This window comes from Sorex araneus, chromosome 3 (genome assembly GCF_027595985.1).
Source record: "Sorex araneus isolate mSorAra2 chromosome 3, mSorAra2.pri, whole genome shotgun sequence".
NCBI classification, from domain to species: Eukaryota; Metazoa; Chordata; class Mammalia; order Eulipotyphla; family Soricidae; genus Sorex; species Sorex araneus.
Window position 1 is genome coordinate 182,080,196 of NC_073304.1, and position 22,295 is coordinate 182,102,490.

At 49.6% G+C, this 22,295-nt stretch overlaps 1 protein-coding gene across 3 annotated transcripts in view; it reads left to right on the forward strand.

Moving 5' to 3' along the window:
* MTMR2 (myotubularin related protein 2) overlaps positions 1–22,295 on the forward strand; it is a 31,197-nt gene that overhangs the window by 5,524 nt on the left and 3,378 nt on the right. For 2 of the 3 annotated variants that reach the window (XM_055133454.1, XM_055133455.1), the window contains 14 exons: positions 3,727–3,832; positions 6,379–6,454; positions 9,254–9,348; positions 9,688–9,798; positions 11,478–11,579; positions 11,979–12,062; positions 14,314–14,463; positions 15,352–15,540; positions 15,970–16,155; positions 16,990–17,196; positions 18,049–18,141; positions 20,104–20,217; positions 20,805–20,981; positions 21,226–22,172. In XM_055133454.1, coding sequence (XP_054989429.1) covers positions 3,727–3,832; positions 6,379–6,454; positions 9,254–9,348; positions 9,688–9,798; positions 11,478–11,579; positions 11,979–12,062; positions 14,314–14,463; positions 15,352–15,540; positions 15,970–16,155; positions 16,990–17,196; positions 18,049–18,141; positions 20,104–20,217; positions 20,805–20,981; positions 21,226–21,387 — 1,852 coding nt within the window. In that variant the 3' untranslated portion in view covers positions 21,388–22,172. Of the gene's footprint in view, positions 1–3,726; positions 3,833–6,378; positions 6,455–9,253; positions 9,349–9,687; positions 9,799–11,477; positions 11,580–11,978; positions 12,063–14,313; positions 14,464–15,351; positions 15,541–15,969; positions 16,156–16,989; positions 17,197–18,048; positions 18,142–20,103; positions 20,218–20,804; positions 20,982–21,225; positions 22,173–22,295 lie in introns of those variants that run through there. The other variant, XR_008629354.1, reaches the window with a different exon arrangement.

Below are 22,295 nucleotides of genomic sequence, written 5' to 3' on the forward strand. Positions count from 1 at the left end.
TGCTTCTGCTGGAGCTGCATCTCATCTCGGGTGCTCTGTGCTGTCGGGCCGCCCACCACCCCTGGCTCCAGGCCCCTCTGTCTTGGAGGGACAGTAGAGCCCCTGGCCTGCCTGCTCTCAACTGGGTTCAGATATTTAAAGTGGCAACAGCTCAGAAAATGATTAGAAGTTGTAAGTTGGTTTGTTTGAGGGTTTGTTTTTCTCTTTTGGGGATCTTGCAGATATTCGGACAGTAAGTCTTTTGTATCCCAAATGTTTATACACACTGCAGGCCTTTTCTTAGTTTTTGTAATAAATGTTCAGCAGAATGACTGATTCGGCATGACAGTGCTGGGACACTGGCGTCCATTGTGGCGATCCTGTGAGCAGCAGCTGTGTCCCCAGACAGAGAAGCCCGTGTCTTCTGCTCTGTGTGTGCACGGGGCATTTGGCAGAGGGAGCTCGGGGGAGAACCCTTTCTCTCTGCAAGGCTGAAGACCAGTTCCGCTAGCAGGGGCGAAGCGGCTTGACTCAGGCAAGTGATCTTGAGCCTCCCAGGAGGACCCTCGGGAAGGCGGGGCGTCAGGACAAGCAGTTTCTCCCAGGCCTCTGTGCCTCGGGTGCGGAAGTGGTGGCTGGTGCCTGCAGGTTTGGAATGGCGGCATCTATTCACATCTTCCCTTTTCAGAAAGATTTTCCACTTGTGGGAATGTTTCGCCTGTCATTTATATACGTGACATCTGTTAGTGCTTGGGTTTCATTTTTCTGTTCATTATTGTCGAATTCCTTTTAGTGTTGGTGATTCCATTCCAGTTCGGCAGAGCCCAAGAGTGTCAGTGCTTTGAAAACGCTGGAAGGAGGTGGTGTGTTTGGTTGGTTTTGTTAAGTACAATGGGCTAGCTCTCTGCTTAAACGTGTGTAGTTTCCAGGTATATGTGTACTCCACAGCTCCTGATATTCCTTTAGTAGCCATACATATGTGCACATACATTTCCCCTGATCTGTGTTTTTAGTGGTTTATTTGCAATAGAGAACACACTTCCATATATACCTATATGAAAAGTACTAATTATTGGGTAAAGTACTTTGCTTCATTTGAATTTCATTAATGACTTTATTCTTCAAAGGAGTCCCTTTCTATCCTGTTTTCTCTTCGAAAGGAGGACACTCTTGAATTTCTAGTGTTGAGGCCATCCAGGTATGCTCTGCAGTTAGGCCTTACTTTTGTCTACTAGGGTTAGTCCTGTAGGTTGCAGGGGGTGTGCACTGTGCTGGCTGGGCTGTGTGCAAGCATCCTACCCATTGTACCTTCTGAACACCCTCTTGGATTGGGAATAGTTTGGGATTTTTACCTAAAATGTGAATTGATTAATCTGACCACTTCTCTGTCCCTATATCCCCCATTACCTGCTTAGAAAAACGCCAGTGGGGAAGGGAAATTGTTTGGTTGTTTTTTTTTTAATTAGTTTTTAATTTTGGGGGCTATACCAGTGGTGCTGGGAATCCTTGCTCTGTTCCTTAGGTTACTTCTGGTGGTTCAGGGAGCTGTGTTGTGCCTGGGGATTAACCATCCTCCTGCATGCATGAGCTCCAGCCCTTGCTCTCTGGCCCAGGGAAAAGGAAATTCTACTTATTGCTTTGTGAGAAAGGGTAGAAGTTGATCAGTCTAAAGCACAAGTCAGCGAGGGTGGCAGAACTGTTCCCGAGTTTGCTTTGCAGCACATCCTGTGGCTGGAGCAAGAGTACAGCAGGAGGGCACTTGCCTTGCATAGGACCCCAGTTCAATCCCTGATGCCATCTATGGTCCCGTCAGGTGCCAGGAGTGATCCCTGAGTACTTCCAGGTGCGGCCACCCCAGTATGTTTAAGTACATTTCTTTGTGATTTATCAGTAAATATTTGGTCAGAAAACCTATTTCATTGCCTGTACATGAAGGGCCATGTGACAGTTCCCCAGGCAGAAGGGGTAATGAGTGGACAAAGTTAAGACTTCTGTGCTGGAGGGGCACTGTTCAGGACCCCAAGTAGAGGGTTAAGGAGGTCAGCAAAAGGTCCCAGCATCCCATAATCAGGAATCTGCAGCTGTCCTTCCTGAGGGTGATCACAGCCCAGCACATTCCAGTATATTCTAGGAGAAAAATACTTCATTCTAGGAGGCAATTTGGGGAAAGGAATGTGTGGATAGGTGTAAAGAATGATTGCTGTTAACAGGGGTTTCCAGAGTGTGCTGCTTAGATTTTGGTTGGTTTTACTGATTTTGAGGGGAAAAAATGATCTCTGTGACAATTTTATTTTCTAAACTGTGCGCTTTCTTTATAATCTTCTAAAACCCAGCACACTTGACACACCTGACTAAAGACATCATTGCTGTCTGGGAGTGGATTGTGTTTATTTATCCTTGTTGGTCCCAGTGTACACTCACCTCTCCTTCAGCACGGCGCTTACTAATCTGTGCGTGACCCAAGGACTGAAGGTGAACATCTCTCTGCCCTCTGCACTTGAACTGGTCCGCTTCAGACTTTTTTGTACCTTCCTTGAAGAACTTGGGTCACAGAAAAGACTTTACTTATAGTTTAATCATAAGTTTTTGATGACGGGTTTTGACGGGATAAGATGCACACAGATGGAACACCGAGGCACAGTTAGTGGGCTGGCAGCTCTGGGAGGTGTTACTCTGGAGACAGTTTGGATCTGCCCAGGTGTGACACTGAGTGTCCAGGCAGAGCAATGCGTGTCTAAAGAGGACATAGATCATTGTCCTTCATTTGTGAGTGAGTAGAGGAGGCGTTTAGAGGCGGGGCTTCCTGGCTCTCGAGATGATAAAAGGACGGTTCCCAGTGCAACCGTTACAGAATCTCACTTTCCAGCTTGTCTGTGACGCTGGAATGCCAGGCTGTGCCCTGAAGCCAAGTCCTCTGACCGCAGGGTCCTGGCACTGCAGGCCTGGCCATCCTCCCTGCACATCAATGTCCTTGTGAGGCCACTGACGGTCACCCTGTGTAGCACTGTTGCCCAGGACTGGCAGAGGTCTCGGGCTTAGCTTGGCATGAAGGGGCACATAGACACTAGAGAGGGTGGTTCATGGGATAAATGGTTGTCAGTGCAGTGTGTCTTGGGCCACATGTGTTGGGGGCACTGGGTGATGGAGTGGCCTGTGCGATGGCCATACTTTCATAGCTGAGCTGTGAAACTGTAATTCCTACAGCTCCTTGAAATGTGACTGAAGTCTATAAAAGTGTCACAAAACTCAGGGCCATTTCAAAACGTGATCTTGGACCCGTGAATCCCTATATGCTGTGTTTTATCTTCTCTTGGTGGGGGAGACTGCCCTGGCAGTTTTGGGGAGCCCAGAGGCCGCCCCTTGTGAGGCCAGATGGGTCAGTGCTGCCAGGTCCGGAGCTGCCAGGGTCCAGCAGAGCACGCCGGCCGCAGGTCAGCCCATGCCCCTTCTCGTCCTGTAGGGAGGGACCGGGCATGGGCTTTGATCCTCTGCGTTGCCTGGCTTTTTCACGGGTCTCTCTGTGTGTGACTGGACGGCCCCTCACCCCGTGGCTCCCCCTCTCTTGGGCCGTTGTCCGTTGATCCAGTGCCTCGTGCAGCTGCCCCAACCCCAGGCTCGGGGACAGCTGCCTCCTGGGGCCCCTCTTCTCTCCCACCCTGGTCTCTGCTTCGGGCTGTGGCTGCTCCTGGGTGTGCTGAGGGTTTTCTTAAGGGCGGGAGCCTCACACCCGCTGTGCTTATGCCGCAGCGCTTCCACTTCGCACTCCGAGGGCTCCGGGCACGCCCAGTCGGCTTCCGTGGCCTCTTCAGATTCCGTCGCCACCTCTGCGGATAACTTCTCTCCTGACCTGAGGGTAAGTGCTCCAGCCTCTCTCTCACTAGCATGATCTGTGACACTGGGTAAGCAGAAGATAGTGGTAAGATCTCTGTCTTGGATCACTCCAGAACAGCCCAGCACATTGGGAATCCTGATTTATTTGCACAGGGAAATTGTGGAATTCATCTTTTAGTTTGTGAACAAAAAAGTTCCTTGGGGCCGGAGAGAGTGTGTAGGGAGGACAGTGCTGGCCTTGCATGCAGCTGACCCCGGATGCCGGCTCACTCCTGAGAACAGAGCCAGACAGGTCCGTGGCTTGTCCAGGCTGCATCTTTCGCTGTCCTGGTGGAGCACTGTTGTCTCCATTCCTCGGACCCAGCCTTTCCCGGAGACCCACCCCTGTCCAACATCCAGATCCTAGAGCTTGGCCCAGCCTCTCCCGAGGACCCGCCCTGTCCAGCGCCCAGATCCCAGAGCCTGGGGTCAGCCCCTCCTAGGGATCTGCTCCTGTCCAGATCCCAGAGCCCAGGGTCAGCCTCTTTCAGAGACCCGCCCCAGCCCAACACCCAGAGCTGCTACGTGGCTCCCGGTTGGCCATCGTTTTTCCTGGCAGGGAAGTTCTGCCACTGTGAAGTTAGCACAGCAGTGAGGCCTAGGGCTCTTGGCACCTTTGTTTCTGGCCTCCCCTGCTTGTCCATGAACAGGGGGTTGGCTCACTCCCATCTCCCACCTGCAGACCCTGAGTCTCCTTTAACTCAGCGGTCAGGCCACTTGAGGCCAGAGTTTGAGAATGCATCTTTGCCATGTGTTTCTTTGCCTTCAGAACAGTCTAGGGAATGTGAGGGACGGGGAGACCTGCCAAAGGGTGGTTTGCATTGTGCCATGGATGACCTGAAGGGTCTCCTCCATGGATGCTGGGTCATTCTGTCTAGACCCAGCTGTGCTACTGCGGGTGTGGAATCCTGAGCTGGACCTGCCCATTGGTGCCGACAGTCGGGGGGTGGGCAGGGGGGAGACCCAAAGGACCGGTGTGGGAAGACCCAGAGGAGGGTTTAGAAATGGCCGTTTCTCTGGGGGGCCAGAAGCCTCCAGGCAGGAGTGCCCCCCTCTCACAGCTGTGGAGGAGGTGTCCTCACTGTCCTGGCGTCACCCCCGCCTGCTCCTGTGGTCCGCCCATCCCCTCAGCCCTGCTTGCACCTGCCCTCCCGGGGCACAGCTCAACCCGGAACAGGGCCACACTGCCCAGACCACTGAACCCCCGAGGTGGGCCCAGCCTCCAGCTCTGGTGTCAGTTACCTGCCCAGCCCAGGCCGCCAGGCCAGTGGCCTTACAGTCTCTAGGGAGAAAGGGCTCTGCTTTGCAGGAAGCTGGGGCCCTGGAGAGCTGGGCCCGGTAGCCTATCTGCCTGCCTCACTCCCCACTGTGCTTCACCAGGCAGTCCCATAGCAATGCAGGACAGAGTATGCAAGGGGCAGGAGGAGGCCTGTTAGGTCTAGGGTAAGGCGTTGTGAGAATCAGGATGAGGTGTGTGAGGGGCAGGAGGAGGCATGTGAGGTGTAGGGGGAGGCGTGTGAGGGGTAGGATGGAGGCGTGTGAGAGACAGGATGAGGCGTGTGAGATTTAGGCTGAGGTGTGTGAGGTGTAAGAGGCACGTGAGGTGTAGGGGGAGGCGTGTGAGAAGCATCTCTGGGCCAGTCAGTAGCTGTGAAGGATCTTCTGAGTCCTGCACTCTCTGTTTAAGGTGATATTATTGAGGGTTCTGCAGGTTCCAGCGATGTTCTTTCCTGCTTTTCTGCCATCTGGCTTTCCATGTGGGACGCGTCATTCGGCGTCTAGGTTTCCTTCCCGAGAGACAGAGCGGGTTAGACCCACACGGACAGTAATGAGTGCTTGGAAAGCATGTGATAGGGCTGGAAGGGAGTAGATTAGAGCCGGAGCCCATGGGGCCTTAGGAGTGAAGTGACAGGTATGGGTCTGGGGGTCACAAGTGGGCGTTGCTGGGTGGCCACACCCCTGCCCGTCAGTGTATGATCTGTTCGCAGAAAAGCTCTTAAAGGTTTATTTCATATGCTGGGGTCAGAAGTTCTCAAGCAAACATGGGGTCCCGGATGGAAAACGTTTAAGAGCCCCAGTGGAGAGAGTCCATGGCCAGGGCACTGGCCTTCCATGCGGTGACCTGCTCTGGTGTGCGCTGTAATGTGACAGAGGAGAGGGAAGGAAAGGGGGTGCCGTGCCAGTGGTCCTGCCACAAATGCTTCTGTGCAGAGCCCAGGAGGGTTTGGTGCCGGGTCTGTAAGCACAGGACAGTGGGACCCTGAGGCCTGCGGAGCTGACCCTCCCATGCCCCACCCCCGGGTTCCTTAGCAGCGTTCCAGAGTCTCTGTTCCCGGTTCCGCTGGCATGGGGGTGTTTGTGACAGCAGGAAGGCGTGGCCGTTCAGCGCTGGGATGTTGAGCCGCTGTCTTGTTGGCTGTGAGCACCCAGGCCTCGGGCCTAGGCCAAGCTGCCTGGGAGTCTTATGGGCAGGGGGAGGTGTTCACTCGCTTTGACTAATGTGCTGCTTCTCTTGCCCTCTCCAACCAGGTCCTGCGAGAGTCTAACAAGTTAGCGGAGATGGAAGAGCCGCCCTTGCTCCCGGGAGAGAGCCTTAAGGACATGGGTGGGTACCGGGACTCTCGCTGTCTCCTCCCCCCACTCGGAATAAATGCAGGCCCGTCCTAGGCGAACGAGTTCATCCCACCTGCTCATGGGATCTGTGCGTGGAGGGGGCCCCTGTGGGACTCAGGAACCAGGTCAGAGAGACTGTAGGGATCAGAAACAAGGTTTCGGTTATTTTACCCTTTATTTTCCGGTAATCTGAATACCCAGAGATTTTCGTTCATGGTGTGTTGGGACATAGCGCCAGTGCCGTGGCGGAGGAAATGTTTCCCTCCATGGGCTGTCCCTGTGGAAAGGAGCCAGTGTCATCCTCACTGGCCGGCCTCACGCCCTCACCTTCCTCCTCAGGCTTCTGGGGGACTCCACCCTTTGCCCCCCCTCAGGCCCCAGGAGAAGCACTCCATGCTCTTGCCTCCCACACATTCTGCAGATGGTGGCAGGTGGTTTGCGGCCATTTCTGGCCCTTGGGCTATTCCCCACACTGCTCAGGGTGCTGTGCTCAGGAGTGATCCTGGGGTCCTGCTGGGTAGGGGCAGCGCCCCGACTCTTGAACTGTCCCTCTGGCCCCCTGTTTGTTGTGTGCTTTGGAGGGGCCATCCCAGGTGGCCAGTCCTGACTCGGGGACTGGGGCTCGGGGCCACTCTTGGCAATGCCCGGGCACTCTAGGCAAGCCTGTGTGCGGCCCGACTTGGTGGGGCTGATACGTCAGTGCAAGAGCTGCCTCCCTCATACAGGCTCAGAATCTGGCACCATCACCGCCTCTGTGGGCCCAAGCAGTGATACAGGATGGGCTCCATGCTCGAGGGCTAGCCTCCCTTTGGGCCTTCTTCTGGCCTCTCACAAGCTCTTTCTGGTGACTGGATTAGCAGCTTCATCTGCCGTGGATTTACTGCTGAGTCTACACTCAGGGCATCCTGCCCCTGTGTGAGGGGGTCAGCACGCTGCACCTGGGCTGTGCCGGGCAAACCTCTCCTGCTCTTGCCTGCTCTCTACAGGAGACCATGGTCTTCTCCAGTGATCCAACCCAGGCACCTAGAGCTCTGAGAGGTCTCTGCTATGACCTTTCTTGCTCACATGCACTTGCCCCTGGTATGTTGCATTTGGAACAAGTTCCAGGAACCTGTGAGAATCCAGTGCACAGAAGCAGAGTCTGATTGACGGGGCATCCCAGAGGGTGCGTGGGGCACCGAGGACCCAGGCTGTGGGATGCGGCGGCCTTTGGTGTTGAGCAGTGCCAGTGGCCGCCATGCAGCTCCCTTCACCCCGCCTGCACCTGCTGCCCTGAGCCTGGGGACTTTGTGCTGCTCTTGAGAGTGGGCTTTATGGCTGCAGGAATGGGTGCGCTGTGCCCCTGCCATCAGCACAGCTCTCTGGGTCTCCCCTCCCCTGTGGGTCTTGGCAGTTCTGGAGGACACGGTCTTCAAGGGGGCTCTTATGGGAGAGGGAACCAGTTAGGGGAGGACCCTGACGTGATTTGAGCGTGTGGGCTAGAGCTGTCCTTGGTGGGAGGAAAGAACTCCTGGACCCAAAAATGTATGTCAGGCAAGCTTATGAGTCTCTCCATAATGATGGGTTTATTTAATTAAAAAACCCCTCTAAATGAAATATGCACTGGAAACCACTTTAAACATGTGGCTCATGCTTGAACATTCCCAAGGGAATCATTTTGAAGGTGAGAAATGCCTGTTAAAAGATTCGTCTCATTTCAAATTCCATACAAAGCAACCAGCCCTTCAGAGTGGTGTTTAGAAGCATTCAGGGACTTGTAAGACCTTATGAAGCACATTTCATTTCTCCATGTTTTCCCAGAAGCCCCTCAAAAGTGTCTTAGAAGTTTCCTGCTCCAAATTGCTTCTCACTTCCACAGAATGATGATGTTCCTCTATCTGCTGACTTACCGCAATAATGATGTAACAGAATTGATGAATATTTTAAATAACCCTTTGCGTTGCACATTATGAGCTTTACCATATTAAATATCATGAGTGCTAGTATAGTTGACCCTATTTGATTTCTAAAAAACACATAACCTACATGTCTGTTGTTTAGTAAAGCAATGCTGGATTATTTCACTTCAGAGTTAGTTTGGCATCACTTGTTTGGACAGGAAGAAGATACTTTCTTACACTAGTAGTTTCCTAAATTGTATTTCTTATACATTTCCTTACGGTATTTTCTCCATAAATATAACCAGGCCAGGAGTATTTCATGGTTCGTTATCATTAGTGGAATGTGGACAAACTAGATGTTGGCCAGAAGCTGCCCGCAGATGGGTGTGGTGTAGAGTCGCTGATAAAATCACTGGAGACTGAGACTTGGGGCATTTATTAGTGCTGTCGCCATTCTGTCACCACCCTCTACCTTAACCATTGTAACAGCCCCCTCCATCACTGTGTGTGCTGTCACTGTATGTGCCCATCACTGTGTGTGCCATCACTGTGTACTCTTAACTACACTGTGCCTGTCATTATGTACCCATCACCATACTGCCCCCAGTGGCTCCCGTCACCCCACCACCGCTCCTCGCATTCTAATCCCCTTTGCTCAGCTACATCACCGCCTTCCTCTATCCTTCATTCTGGACCTGCCATCCCACTTGGCCCCTAGCTCAGGCCTGCGGGGTCCCTCTTGGCCAGCCTCCTGGGAACTGCGGCAGAAGCTGGCCTTGGGCTTCTGTCTCTGAGTGTCTGGTCTGTGGTTTTGGAGTGAGGCAGGAATCCATGTTGTGGCTTATCTGTCTTGGGAGAGCAGGTGGCGTTGTCAGAAATGCCCAGTCCAACTGTACCGTTTGCCTTTCTAGCCAAAGATGTCACATACATCTGTCCATTCACGGGGGCCGTGCGAGGGACTCTGACTGTCACCAATTACAGGCTTTACTTCAAGAGCGTGGACCGGGTAAGGCCTGCCCAGGCCCCTGTGCTGATGTCCTCTGCCCTCTGCCCCCATCTCAAGAGTTTCCCTGGACACAGCCCTGTCACATCTTGAGGCTGGCCCCGAGAGTGCAGCAAGACCTCGCTTGCCTTGCATGTCGCTGCAGGGCTGTGATCCTAGTTTGAATCTCCAGCAGGACATACAGTCCCTGAGCCCAGAGCTGGGAATAGCCCCTGACCACCACTGGGTGTGGCCCCCAAACGGAAACAAAAGTAATTTTTTAAATTCACAAAAATCGAAGGGGGCTAGTGCTGTCGTTTGAATTGCACAGTTGTAACTTTTTTTTCTCCCTCCCTTCCTTAGGATCCCCCATTTGTTCTAGATGCTTCCCTTGGGGTGATAAGTCGAGTAGAGAAAATCGGTGGCGCCTCTAGTCGCGGCGAGAACTCATACGGTCTAGAGACTGCCTGCAAGGTGAGTGCTGCCTCACGGCACTCTCCATGCCCTGTCTCACCCCGGAAACGTTGGGCCCAAGACAGGCAGGAAAGGTGGCAGGACAGGAAGCAGACAGCTACTGCCACCTTCCATCCTGCTATGGTGCCTAGTGGTGCCCAGTGCTCTGGGACCCATGTTCCCAGGTGGCACCCATAAGCCCATGGTGGGTGGCGGTGGTTCCTACTGCTTTCCCGAGGGGTAGAGGTGCAGGTGTCTCTGTAGCCAAGCTGGTGCTTCTCTGGTCACTAGCAAGGTCCTACTGCTAAAGCACCCAGATGTGATGTGTGAGGGGACATGCTCATAGTTCCACAGCTGTCACACCTCTCCTGGCTGTTCATGAACCTGCTCAGCTCCGTCCTGAGCCCCTTTCCCTCCCTCTGCCCTCCTGGCAGCTTGGAGGCCATTTTCTTAGGCCTGTCTTCAGAGTTTGTCTTCTAGTACAGCCAGAAGGACCCTGACATGTCAAAAAAGTTTTTAAAAAGTTTTTGTTTGGTGGGAGGGGACCACACCTGGTGGTACTCAGGGCTTATTCCTGGCTCTGCACTCTGGAAGTACTCCTGGAAGTTCTTGGGGGAATGGATTGGGTTCCGGGGACCAAACCCGGCTCAGCCAAGTGCAAGGCCCGCTGTCCTGTCACTCCAGCCTGTCTTGATCTAATCATTTTAAAGCTTTATTCCCCATGAAATGAGCCCCACATCAGTAAACCAGACATTTGTGCGGACCTCTGGTACTCCATTGTGCTTGGGATTGGAAGCCCACTGCTGATTGGCTTAGTGAACTGGGCGCCCTCAGGGTCAGGACACGGCCAAGGCCTGTTTCTTTGAGCAGGGTGGGGTGTTTCAGAGCCATCGGGCAGGATGGAGAGTTTTAGAACCATTTTGAATTCCACTTAACATCAGGACCCTTCCCTATGGAACTGGACACCCATGACAGCAGAGTTGGGCATAAGGACCCGGGCTTCTCAAGGCCAATGGGAGCCAGCAGGGTCAACCCCAAGGTGCTCAGCACGTTCTGCTGCTGTGGCTCCCAGTGGCTACCTCCTCCCCCGAGCTTCACTGTACACACCTGCTGATGCCCAGGGGTCACCCGCCAGTCTCAGCGCTCCCTGTGCAGCCTGAAGGATCGCACCTGGGTGGCCATGGGCAAGGCAAGCACCTTACTCCTGTACTCTCCGGCCTCAGAAATTGTTCTTAATTCCAGTTTTTCTTACTCTTGTTAAGCTCTCAGTCATTCCAGAAGCTGTCTACAGCCAGCCCTCATACAGGAAAGTGGCTGAGAGTAAATAACGGAAGGGAACGAGTATTTGGATCTGTGTGCGATCCCAGGTCAGCCAGGCCACTCAGTCCATCTGCCAGCAACTGCCATGGGGAGGCCTGGCAGCACAGAGGAAAGGGCCAGTGGCCAGGAGCCTGGGGAAGCACAGGAGTGAGAATGATTTCCCAGACAGGAGCTAGGATACACCCAGAGCGTCCAAGGAAAGGAAGTGCACCCCTCAGGGTACCAAGCTTTAGGTTGTGCTCAGTCTCCCATGAGCGGGTGCCCACTGCCTTTCTGTGCCCAGCACTAGCCGCTCAGTACATACAGGCTCATTCTAAGTTCATTCATAGATAAAAGCAGACAGACACTGATCGATGACTTGGATCCTCAATCTCTAACAGGATATTCGGAATTTACGGTTTGCTCATAAGCCTGAAGGACGAACGAGAAGATCCATTTTTGAGAATCTCATGAAATATGCATTCCCTGTCTCTAATAACCTGGTAAGATGTTTGAAAACTCCGTGTGACTTACCGGCACGGTGGAGTCTTATCTGGCCCCTCAGATTCCACATTTGTTTCTGCCTTGCCATGGAACCGGATGCAGTGGAGAGGGAGGCATTCGGGCTGCTCATGTCTGAGCATGCTTAGACACTCCTCAGCTGGGCACCGAGTCTCCATGGGAACAGGGGCTTTAGGGCAGCAGGCTCCCTCTGTGTGCTCCCCAGGCCCCCAGAAATGTGATGGGTTCCCTCGGGCTAGGGGAGCCTTTCGTGCTTTCAATGATAGGAAAAAAGTGTTCTCAAAATCCTGAAGCAACGCCAGTGCATCCTGGGAAAGAGGCTTCTTTCCTGGCTGGGCCTCAGCTTTGTTTCTAGTTTCTAACCTTTTTCTTTTTTGTAGCCTCTGTTTGCGTTTGAATACAAAGAGGAGTTTCCTGAAAATGGGTGGAAGCTCTACGACCCCCTTTTAGAGTACAAAAGGCAGGTATGTACCTCTGTCCATCCAGCTTTAATGCTCTGTGTCCCTTTTGTCCCAGCAGACACTTCATGGGTGGAAGGAGGCAGCTTTATGCTGCCGTGAGCTTTCGGTGTTTGAATGAAACTTAATTTTGATTATTAAATTTTTTTGCCTGCCTTTCACTTTAAGCAGACTTTCAAACTATGCCAGCTATCTTTTATGAATCTTTTCTAAGTTTATGTACAAGTCAGCTTATTTTAAAAACTGCTTAGTTTAAAAAAAAGATAATAAAATCGGAGTGGTATAAGAGTGGTGGGATGGAAACTGGCAACATTGGTGGTGGGAAACTGGTAGAGGGATTGGTGTCAGATCATTCATTATATGACTAAGCCCCCAACATGAGTAGCTTTGTGATGGTCTCATGGTGATTCAACTAAAATGATAATGATAATAAAATGGGATATAGGTCAGTGACAAAGCTCAGGCCTTACTTGTGAGGCCCAATTTGATTCCTGGCATCCCTATCCCCCTCAAAATGATTGGTATCTTAATGTTTTAGTATTTGTGTAAGTCATCTAAATAAAAATTCAGGTTTTTTCTTTGAGGGTCTTTATTTAATTTTGATACTTAATTTTGAAAAAATCTTCCTAATACTACTGCTTAGAACTTAGTTCCATGTAAAACCTAGGTCACCTTCTACTTCACAGATGGCACTCACATAGGAAATGCTCAGTCTGTGTCCAGAGGCAATACTGCTCTGGATCGTGTGGGCTGGATTGTTCTAGAAGTTTAAGGGGGTTCATCACTTCGAAGCGGGATGAGAGCAGACCTGGTCTTGTAAACAGCCACAGCTCCATCCCTTCCCGGCACGATCCTCCCCAGCCTCCCCTGTCCAGGCTGCACAATTGACTGTGCTTTCTTGAGAATTTCACTCCTATTCTTAGTAATTAATGTATCTGATATCTGGGTTTTCTAGAATTCAAGTCTTAAAATCATTGTCATTATTTTAACATTTAGGTTTCAAATCTAACATTGTAATGACAAAGCTAATCTGCTTAGCTTTGTTCCACAAAGCCAAGAAAAGTAGAATACTACGACTAGAATGCTATCTATTTTTGCTTTGGGGGCTATTCCTCGCTCTGCACTCAGGGGTCATTCCTGGCGAGCTCGAGGAAGTATGTGGTATGCTGGGACCCAGCGTAGGTTGGCTGCATGCCAGGCATATTCCCTGCCCTGGCCCCCAAACTGAGCTATTGCTCAGTAGTTGTATTGAGTATGATTAAATATTCTGGCAGAGGCTGACTACAGGACAGAGCTAAAAGTCAAGTGTCTGTAGGGACCATCGAGGGGTTTTCTAATACAAAAACCCAAATTCAGAATGACTACGGCAGGCACCGAGTGTGGCAGATGCCTGCTGCTGAGCACAGGCCTTTGAGAGGGGTGACAGCCATGGCAGGGGCCCAAGGTTCCCTGTGCCATGTCCGCCTCCATTTGGGCCACTTGTAAAGTGAAGAAACTTAGTACACAGAAGTGCATGCCTGTGTGGGTGGGAGGCTGTGGAGGTACTGTGCCCGCAGGGTAGGTCCCCGGTCAGTGGGTCTATGACCCCGTGTGTGTGTGAGTGGGTGAGAGGCTGTGCAGGTGCTGCACCCACAGGGTAAATTCCCGGTCAGTGGGTCTCAGACCCTGTGTGCACGAATGTATATGCACACGCGTACAAATGTGCCTGTGCTTCACTCCAACCCCTTATTCTCAGGGTTTTCTTTCCTGGTGCAGATCAGCATTTCAGGGGCTTCAAGCCGAATCCTTTCGGTGAAGTCATACACGAGCAGTCTTGAGGAAAGTGACAGCTTCAGAGCTCTTCATTATTTTTAAAAAAAAATTGTTTTGACTATTTCATCTCCTTGCCTCTATTCTAACCCCTGGCTGCCATGTTTTCAGTGAGCTCAGGTCAGTTAGGTTTGCCCCACGGGCAAGACAGTACACTTAAGTTTATACGTTTCGGTAGACACTTGGTTTCTGCTGAAATTTTTTCCAAGGTATAAATTCAAACTTACAGAATTCTTGGTCAAGGTGGGATGTGGCATCCTGTGGCTGACATTCCCACTGCTTATGCAGGATTTCTGTGTATCTGTCAGCTGCAGGGACATGCTGATGTCCCAGATCGCCTGAGCCTGACAGCCACTCACCTCAGGACTGCTTCCAGCAACCTAAGAGAAAGCAGGACTTTCTTTTGTAGGTTATATAACGTTTGTCTTGTGTTTGATGTCCCACACAGGGAATTCCAAATGAGAGCTGGAGGGTCACAAGGATAAACGAGCGCTACGAGCTCTGTGATACGTACCCTGCCCTCCTGGTCGTCCCAGCCAATATTCCTGATGAAGAGCTGAAGAGAGTGGCAGCCTTCCGGTCCCGGGGCCGGATCCCGGTGAGTGTATGCAAGCAGGCAGAGCGGCTGCTGCTTCCAGGCTGCATTTAGGCCTTTGTTCTGCTCTGAGGGGAGGGTCCCAAGCACTGCCTAGGGAACCCAGGGGTTGCTTCTGCTGGGAGTGTCCACCTCGCCAGTGGTTCGGTATATGGCAGTGATCATGGACACAGAAGGGCCAGACTTACCTGGCCTTCCCATATGGTACCAGGGAGCAAACTGGCAGCATGTGCCTTCACCCCTGTACTCTCTCTGTCCCCAGCAATACTTGCAGGGGGTGGAAGGTCATCCACCTTGGGTTGACCTCGTGGTGCTCAGGAGGGAGGGCACCATACACTGACTTGGGATTGGCTGTGCTGTAAGACCTGTCCTCACTCTGGCCCCCAGCAGCAGGTCTTATATGCAGTGGTAAAGACTTGAGTTCTTCTGTAAATTTAAACTGGAGAACATGCTTTGATTAAGTTAGAGATTTCTAGAGAGTTCCATGGATTCTAGGGGACTGTGCAGAATGGCACAACCCCTGACTCCAAAGTGCAGTTGCTGTTTCCTGCTCTCTGAGGCTCTTCAGCCATGCTAACAAATGTTCTTTTCCTTGGAACCCTAGAGACAGACCTTGACGGACTTAGGGTCAGATAGTGACTCGGTGCTGGGGAGAGAATGTGCAGTGGGGCCTCTGGGCTCCCCTCCATGCTTTCTTCCTCACCCAGTGACCGGGGCCCCCCCCACAGCTGATGGAAGGTTCTGAACAAGCTCTGAAGAAAGTATGTGTTCAGGCTGCCTGAGCTCCGGTCCTGGCCACCGTGGGAGGCCAACCAAGAGCCAGATGTAAGAGTTAGGTCGGGAAGTGTCACTACCTGGGGAAGTAGAACAGGAAGTGTTATTTTCTGGAAGGTTCTGTCTTGGATCCACCCTGAGAGCCAAGCCACCATCACACGCTGCAGCCAGCCACTGGTGGGTGTGAGCGGCAAGCGGAGCAAAGATGATGAGAAGTACCTGCAGGCCATCATGGATTCCAATGCCCAGTCCCACAAGATCTTCATCTTCGATGCAAGGCCTAGTGTCAATGCCGTGGCCAACAAGGTGAGGGCCCTATGTGGCCTCCCTGTCTTGTTCACAAGAGGGAAATCCTGTCCATTTCTTTTCAGTGACTCGGTACTCTGCTTTTGTGCCACCTGTTGCTTCATTTCTGGTGTGTTCTCACTCTCTGGAATGTTCCCTTGTTCTGGGTCCTAATTTCTTCACACTAGTCCTTCTGTTTGCCTTCTGTCACAGAGCATCAGTGTTAGGGCGTGTTCTGTAGGCCACAGGGCATGCAGCCTGTGTGGGGTGACTCACACCCTTTGCTGTGCCTTTGGAGGCTGTGAGGTTTCCTAGAGTCCGGGATGCCATTGTGGCTTTATCTCCCCACTATCCCAGGGATGGGGGGTGGAGTAGGTGCACCCACTTCCCAGTGAGGGGCCACCATTGTGTGTTCACTCATCATGGCCTGTACTGGGCCTCCATCTTCAGGCCAAAGGCGGAGGATATGAAAGCGAGGACGCGTACCAAAATGCAGAGCTGGTGTTTCTGGACATCCACAATATCCATGTAATGAGAGAGTCCTTACGTAAGCTCAAGGAGATCGTGTACCCCAACATTGAAGAAACCCACTGGTTGTCCAACTTGGAATCTACCCACTGGCTGGAACATATCAAGGTGAGCCTGCCCCATCAATGTGCATGGGGCCAGGATGAAGGGACTTTTCTCTTCCAGACAATGGCCTTTGTGGACACCACTTCTCTGCTATGATGACAGGGGTCACACAAGCCTGCTGGTCCTCCCTGAGGACCCGTGCAGAACCGGGGTATAAGCTTATGCTTGGGAAGATAGTAGATGTTTGGGTTTTTTGAGGTCATATCCAGTGGTGCTCAGAGATCATTCCTGGTGGAGCTCAGCTAGAGTTCATGCAAGCCATATTTACATCTTCTGTCCTATCTTTCCAGTCAGGTCTAATGGTAAACGTTTGTACTTTCTTTTAAAAATTTCTTCTAACTTATGCTGATCATTTAGTTTTGTTTAGGGGACCACACCCAGCAGTGCGAAGTGATCACTCAGGGAACCGTCTGGGGTGTTGGGGTTGAACCCAGGTCAGCGGTGTAGAAGTCAGGCACCCTCCCTGCTGGACCCCCAGATAGCTCTTTAGCTACTTTTGGACAAATGACTAGGAATCTGCATTTGAGAAATCTTTAGGGGGTAGAGAGGAGTGGGGGATACCCAGTGGTGCTCAGGGGTTATTCATGGCTTTTCACTCTTGGCAGGGCTTCTGGGACCACATGGAGTCCCAGGAATTAAATCTGGGTCAGCCACATGCAAGGCAATCATCCTCCCCACTACTCTCATTTTAAACAACTTATTTATCTCTTCTGCCATTGACCCTGGTCCTTCTAAAAAGGGAGAGATGCTAACTGGATTCCTACAAAATGTACTAAGACTATTCCTCTTAACAAGGTTAGCTCTGTTTTTTTCACAAATGTCAAAAACCCATTGCAGCTGATCCTCGCGGGGGCACTTCGGATCGCAGACAGGGTAGAATCAGGGAAGACATCAGTGGTGGTACACTGCAGTGATGGCTGGGACCGCACAGCACAGCTCACATCCCTGGCCATGCTCATGCTGGATGGCTACTACCGGACCCTCCGGGGCTTCCAAGTCCTCGTGGAGAAGGAATGGCTCAGCTTCGGGCATCGCTTTCAGCTTGTGAGTAAAAACCTGGGCCTTTGGTCCGGTGAGCCTCTCCTTAAGGTCAGCACTAGGGGCAACCTGTCTGCACTGATTGACTCGGGAGCTTCAGATCTTACTGGGCACTGCACTCGAGTAAGGGCTGACAGGGAGAACTGGCCTGGCCTCCTCTTGGTCTGTATGCTGATTTCCAGATGACAGGCTGTATTAGTATCAGCCCAAGGACACCTCTAGCATTTTCTTCTATTGAAATAGAAGAAAACGGTGTCTCCTACCCTGCGTAAACAGGCAGGAGCACAAAAGGACAGATCATCGTGTTAGGATACAAAATCATTTTGAGGAGACTGATGCCATAGACTTCATTCTGCCTGCTTCATCAAAGGAAAGTAGCTTCAGGGACACGAGCTCACCAGGGCAGAAACCAATACCAATGAGTGGCCCGGGAGTTGTCACCTCATCTCACTCACACCTTCAGTGCATGTCAGTGCTGTCAGGAAAACAGCTCTGACTAGAGACCTGCTTCACTCTCCAGAGCCCATTTGGAGTGAAGAGGCTCTGTCTCAGACATAAGGAGCTGGGGTGTCAGAACAAGGAGCCCTGCAGTTGCTGGGGTCTGTCTCTGTCACTTGATGGCAGCGCTCAACTCAATGAAATGAAATGAAACTCTAAGTTTCATTCCCAGAGCCACTTCAGGTCCTATCACCTGTCAGGTTGTCAGTTTCTGCTGGGTACCATTTCTACTTTCTGTGCAGGGTTCTTCAAAAAAGACGTGCTCAGTGAGCAATTGCTGTTTATTGGAAAGTAGTTAAATTTTTAAAAAGTGATAATTTCCACAAAGCTTATGTCACATATTTCATTCTCTGGCTTCAGAGACTTGGCCATGGAGACAAGAACCATGCAGATGCAGACCGGTCACCAGTCTTCCTTCAGTTCATCGACTGTGTCTGGCAGATGACAAGACAGGTAACTTGGAGTTCTGAAATTTAGTCAGTGATTATTTTGCTTCATATAAAATTAAGATGTGTGTAGGGTTTCTAGATATAGTGTGATTGCCTCCTCTTTATTACTACACAATAAATTAAGTTGTATTTGGAAGTAGTATCAGCATGACAGCTTGATCCATGAGTCTAGAAATTCTTCCTTTGCTTTGGGAAACCTTAATGAGTGGCAGTATATTCATCCAGCTCATGTAGAGGGAGGTAAAGAAATACCTAAATCACTTAGTTTTACTTGATATGGTCAATCAAGACAAGTAAAGTTCTGTTTAGATAATTCTAGTGAAAAAATGTGTTCAAATGAAAAGACAATATGAAATACATTCAGTTCTTGTCTGGGGTTTTGTCTTTCAGAAGTAGCAATTTTCTGGTTTATTTAAAATAATACAAATGGACCTTTTCAGAAAGAATGCAGTAAAGATTGCAAACCATGTTTACTATGAGAACATTACAAGAAAAATCATTTAAATCCTTATTAGTTAGACATAGTTGATTGGGGTTTATCCAAGGGGTTATTGGATATATACTTCAGACCACTCTAAACTCTGATTTTCATGATACTGTCACATCCTGGAGCTGGAACAAGAGCACAGTGGGTAGGGCATCTGCCTTACATGTGGCTGACATAGGTCAATCCACATACTCTCTGCTCCCCCCCGTGCACTGCTAGGAGTGCCCACAAAACAAAATAAAAATACTAGTTAATTCAATAAAAGAAACAATAGAGACACCCCTTCAACCATTTCAACGTGGCTGGTCATTTTGAAAAGAGCGAGAAAGGTTCAAGGAAATGCTGTAGTAGGCGATGACTATGGTTGCTGGAATTATGTAGATGATCCAGTTCTGACTTCACAGGTTAACCTCTTGGTATGTTTGGGAAAGGAAGATACTGTGTAGGTAAGTGCTCCTTCCTAGAACAGATGTGGATTATTTCCTTTGGAATAACATTAGAGATTACCAACACTACAGAAATTTACCAATAATTGCTTATTTGAAACAGGGCAGACAGCTTTTCAGGAAAATGTGCTCCTCAAACAGGCAGCCAGTGTGTATGGACTAATACTAGCTCTGATGGGTCCCCTTCTCCCCCTACCCCCGCCTTCTGTTTTGGGCCACATCTGGTGATGGTTCAGGGGTTCACTTCTGGTAGTGGAATCTGGGATCAAACCCCAGGTTGGCATGTGCAAGGCAAGTACCCTACCCACTGTACAGTCCCTCCAGTCCTCTGGTATGTTTCTTAGGGGAAAATGTCTAACCATTTACCAGTTGTTTGCATGTGAGGAATAAAGACAAAATATTTCCTCAAGAATTGTGTTAACTTTTTATATGTTGCATATCTGAATTTAGACATTTTGTTATAGTTTTCTGTGTATTCCAAACAGCATTAAATAGCACATTTCTCAAGATGAGAATCATTATGTTGTAATTAGTTTATAGTCCTGGAAACCAAAATATGTAAGAATAATCTGACCAGGGTTTCTCTGAGCAGCGGTTAGCATGTAACAATATAGGAGATGAAATAATGAAATTTGACGGTATTAACTGGCTTTTTGTTGTTGGCATGTGCTAATTACTTTATTCACTCAATTTCACAGCCACAAAAATTATTTAAGGATAGCAGTTGCCTCATCTAATTCAGGAAGCTTCAAGAGTTCTTTCTCCTTTCAGTTCATGCCCTATCACTGCATACAACTCAGAATTCTAAGAGACAAAAACTGCAATTCAAATGATTCATGTCTCTTTAAAAAACATAGAGAATTATTTTTGTTATGTAGTGAATTTTCCTTAAAATCTGCTGCATAGGGTATCCCTAAAAAATAAAAAATAAATAAAAAGCCAGGTATATGCTACTATGAGGACCTAATGTATGTACAAATACAGGGAGAATTATACTCGGAAACTCTTAATATGTCTTTTGTTTCACTTTCAGTTTCCCACCGCATTTGAGTTCAATGAATATTTCCTCATCACTATTTTGGACCACCTGTATAGCTGTTTGTTTGGAACATTTCTCTGTAACAGTGAACAGCAGAGAGGAAAGGAGGTAAAATACAAGACCTGCCCCCTCTAAAAACTAATTTGCCTATAGAGATGGATTTCAATTAACTAGTTCTTTTAGGGAAGTATATTTTATGTGTTGTGATATAGTCATTTCTTTCTATCCATCTGAACCTGGTCCATCTGGAGGTAGCTCTGACTACAGCAAGGAAACCTTCAAAATGTCTCTACAACATCCCAAAAGAATTGTATGTATATGTTTGTATAAGTCTGCGTTACACAAAATAGCCCTGAAGAGAGTTTCTATCAAGTCAGCTTGTCCCAGAGGCAGTGATCACTATTACAGGGTGGGTAGGAGCATCCTACTGAGTTCAGATCATCGTGGATGTCTCTTGAAAGGCCCAGTGTCTTAGTCTGACACTCTGCATACAACTGTCACCACCTTATTTTAAGTTTAGAACAGATCGAATCCTGCACCTGTTTATCCTGTCAGTGCACTTGCTCTCTAGGATATCTCACTGGAATCCTCCACCGCTCTTTCGGTCCTTTCTGTGGCCCCACTGGGCACAGATTCTCTCACAGGTTACTAAGATCTGCTAAAGTCAGATGGTCAAGGCAATTTCTTCCTTACAGAATCTCCCCAAAAGGACTGTGTCGCTGTGGTCATATGTGAACAGCCAGCCGGAAGATTTCAGCAACCCTCTCTATGGCAGCTACTCCAATCACGTCCTTTACCCAGTAGCCAGCATGCGCCACCTGGAGCTCTGGGTGGGCTATTATGTGAGGTGGAATCCACGGATGAAACCACAGGTATGTTCCACTCTGTTCCCCCATGCAGTCTGATAAATTCCCTGCCTCTCGAAAACTTGGTTGACTGGATGTTTTGTCTCTTCTCTGCCCTCAGAGAATCTTTCAATGTTTTGTCTCTTCTCTGCCCTCAGAGGATCTTTCAAATGTCTCCAAATATCTACAGACATAACTGTTAGGGGTACTGGGCAGTATCAACGGGTTTTATGATTCCCTAGCTGAACTTTGTCCTGTTCTGCTCTCGTAGGAGCCCATTCACAACAGATATAAAGAACTTCTGGCTAAGCGAGCAGAGCTCCAGAAGAAGGTCGAGGAACTACAGAGAGAGATCTCCAACCGATCCACCTCGTCCTCCGAGAGGGCCAGTCCCCCCGCCCAGTGTGTCACACCTGTGCAGACTGTGGTCTGAAGGACACTGAAGATACTGCCACAGACTGGACTGCAGTGGCAGTTTCATGCCTATTTATTTCTGACCATCTATATGTTTAGAACTCTAGCAGTGCCCCATGTGAACCTGAATAGGAAACATCGAAGTCATTTCCCCCTTCCCCCCCTCCGCCCCAATGATTATTAAAATCCTGGGACCAAGAGGAAATGCTGTCTGATAAACTGAAAAGAGAAACCACTCAGAAACACACCTCTTCTGTAGAGGGGAGGCGAGCAGGAAGACACCTGGAGCATGCTCCCCACACCTGTGTCCAGATTACAAAAGGCAGAGCCTTGAGACACTACATAGAACAGGAGTTGGAGTTAATTGTCACTATTTATGTACTTATTTAAGATGGATCAGTAGGTGCTAGCTTTCTAAGAATTCAGAGAATTCCACATCCTTCATAGTTTCCCTTTGTTCAATTACTAGAAACACCATGGAAGATTTCAAACTAACAAACCCACTTTCTGTTGACTTTTTTACTGAAGTCTGTTTAATACAGCTTATGTTTTATGATGCTTCTTTTTCCTACTTCTTCCTTTGTCCATGATGTCATTCCATGGAATGATTCGATCTACCAAAGAACTTCCTGCCAGTGGGTGTTACCATCTCACTGCCCTCCCTGGAAGAATCTGTGCTGCCCAGTAGCAGTATGCTCCCGGCTGGCTGCTGACTCGACAGAAGGTCCTGGTCATGTACTATAATGAGAAAGTGTCTCCTAGGTTTGTAATTACAATTAAAAGAAAATTCCAATTGACTTTGAAGACTTTGTCCAACGTTATTTGTCCTATGATTTTCTTCTGCAGTTATATTATTTGGAAACTTTAAGGGGGAGGGGTAACTCTTAAGTATTCACTCTGAATTAAACAAGACTCAAGTATTTCCCC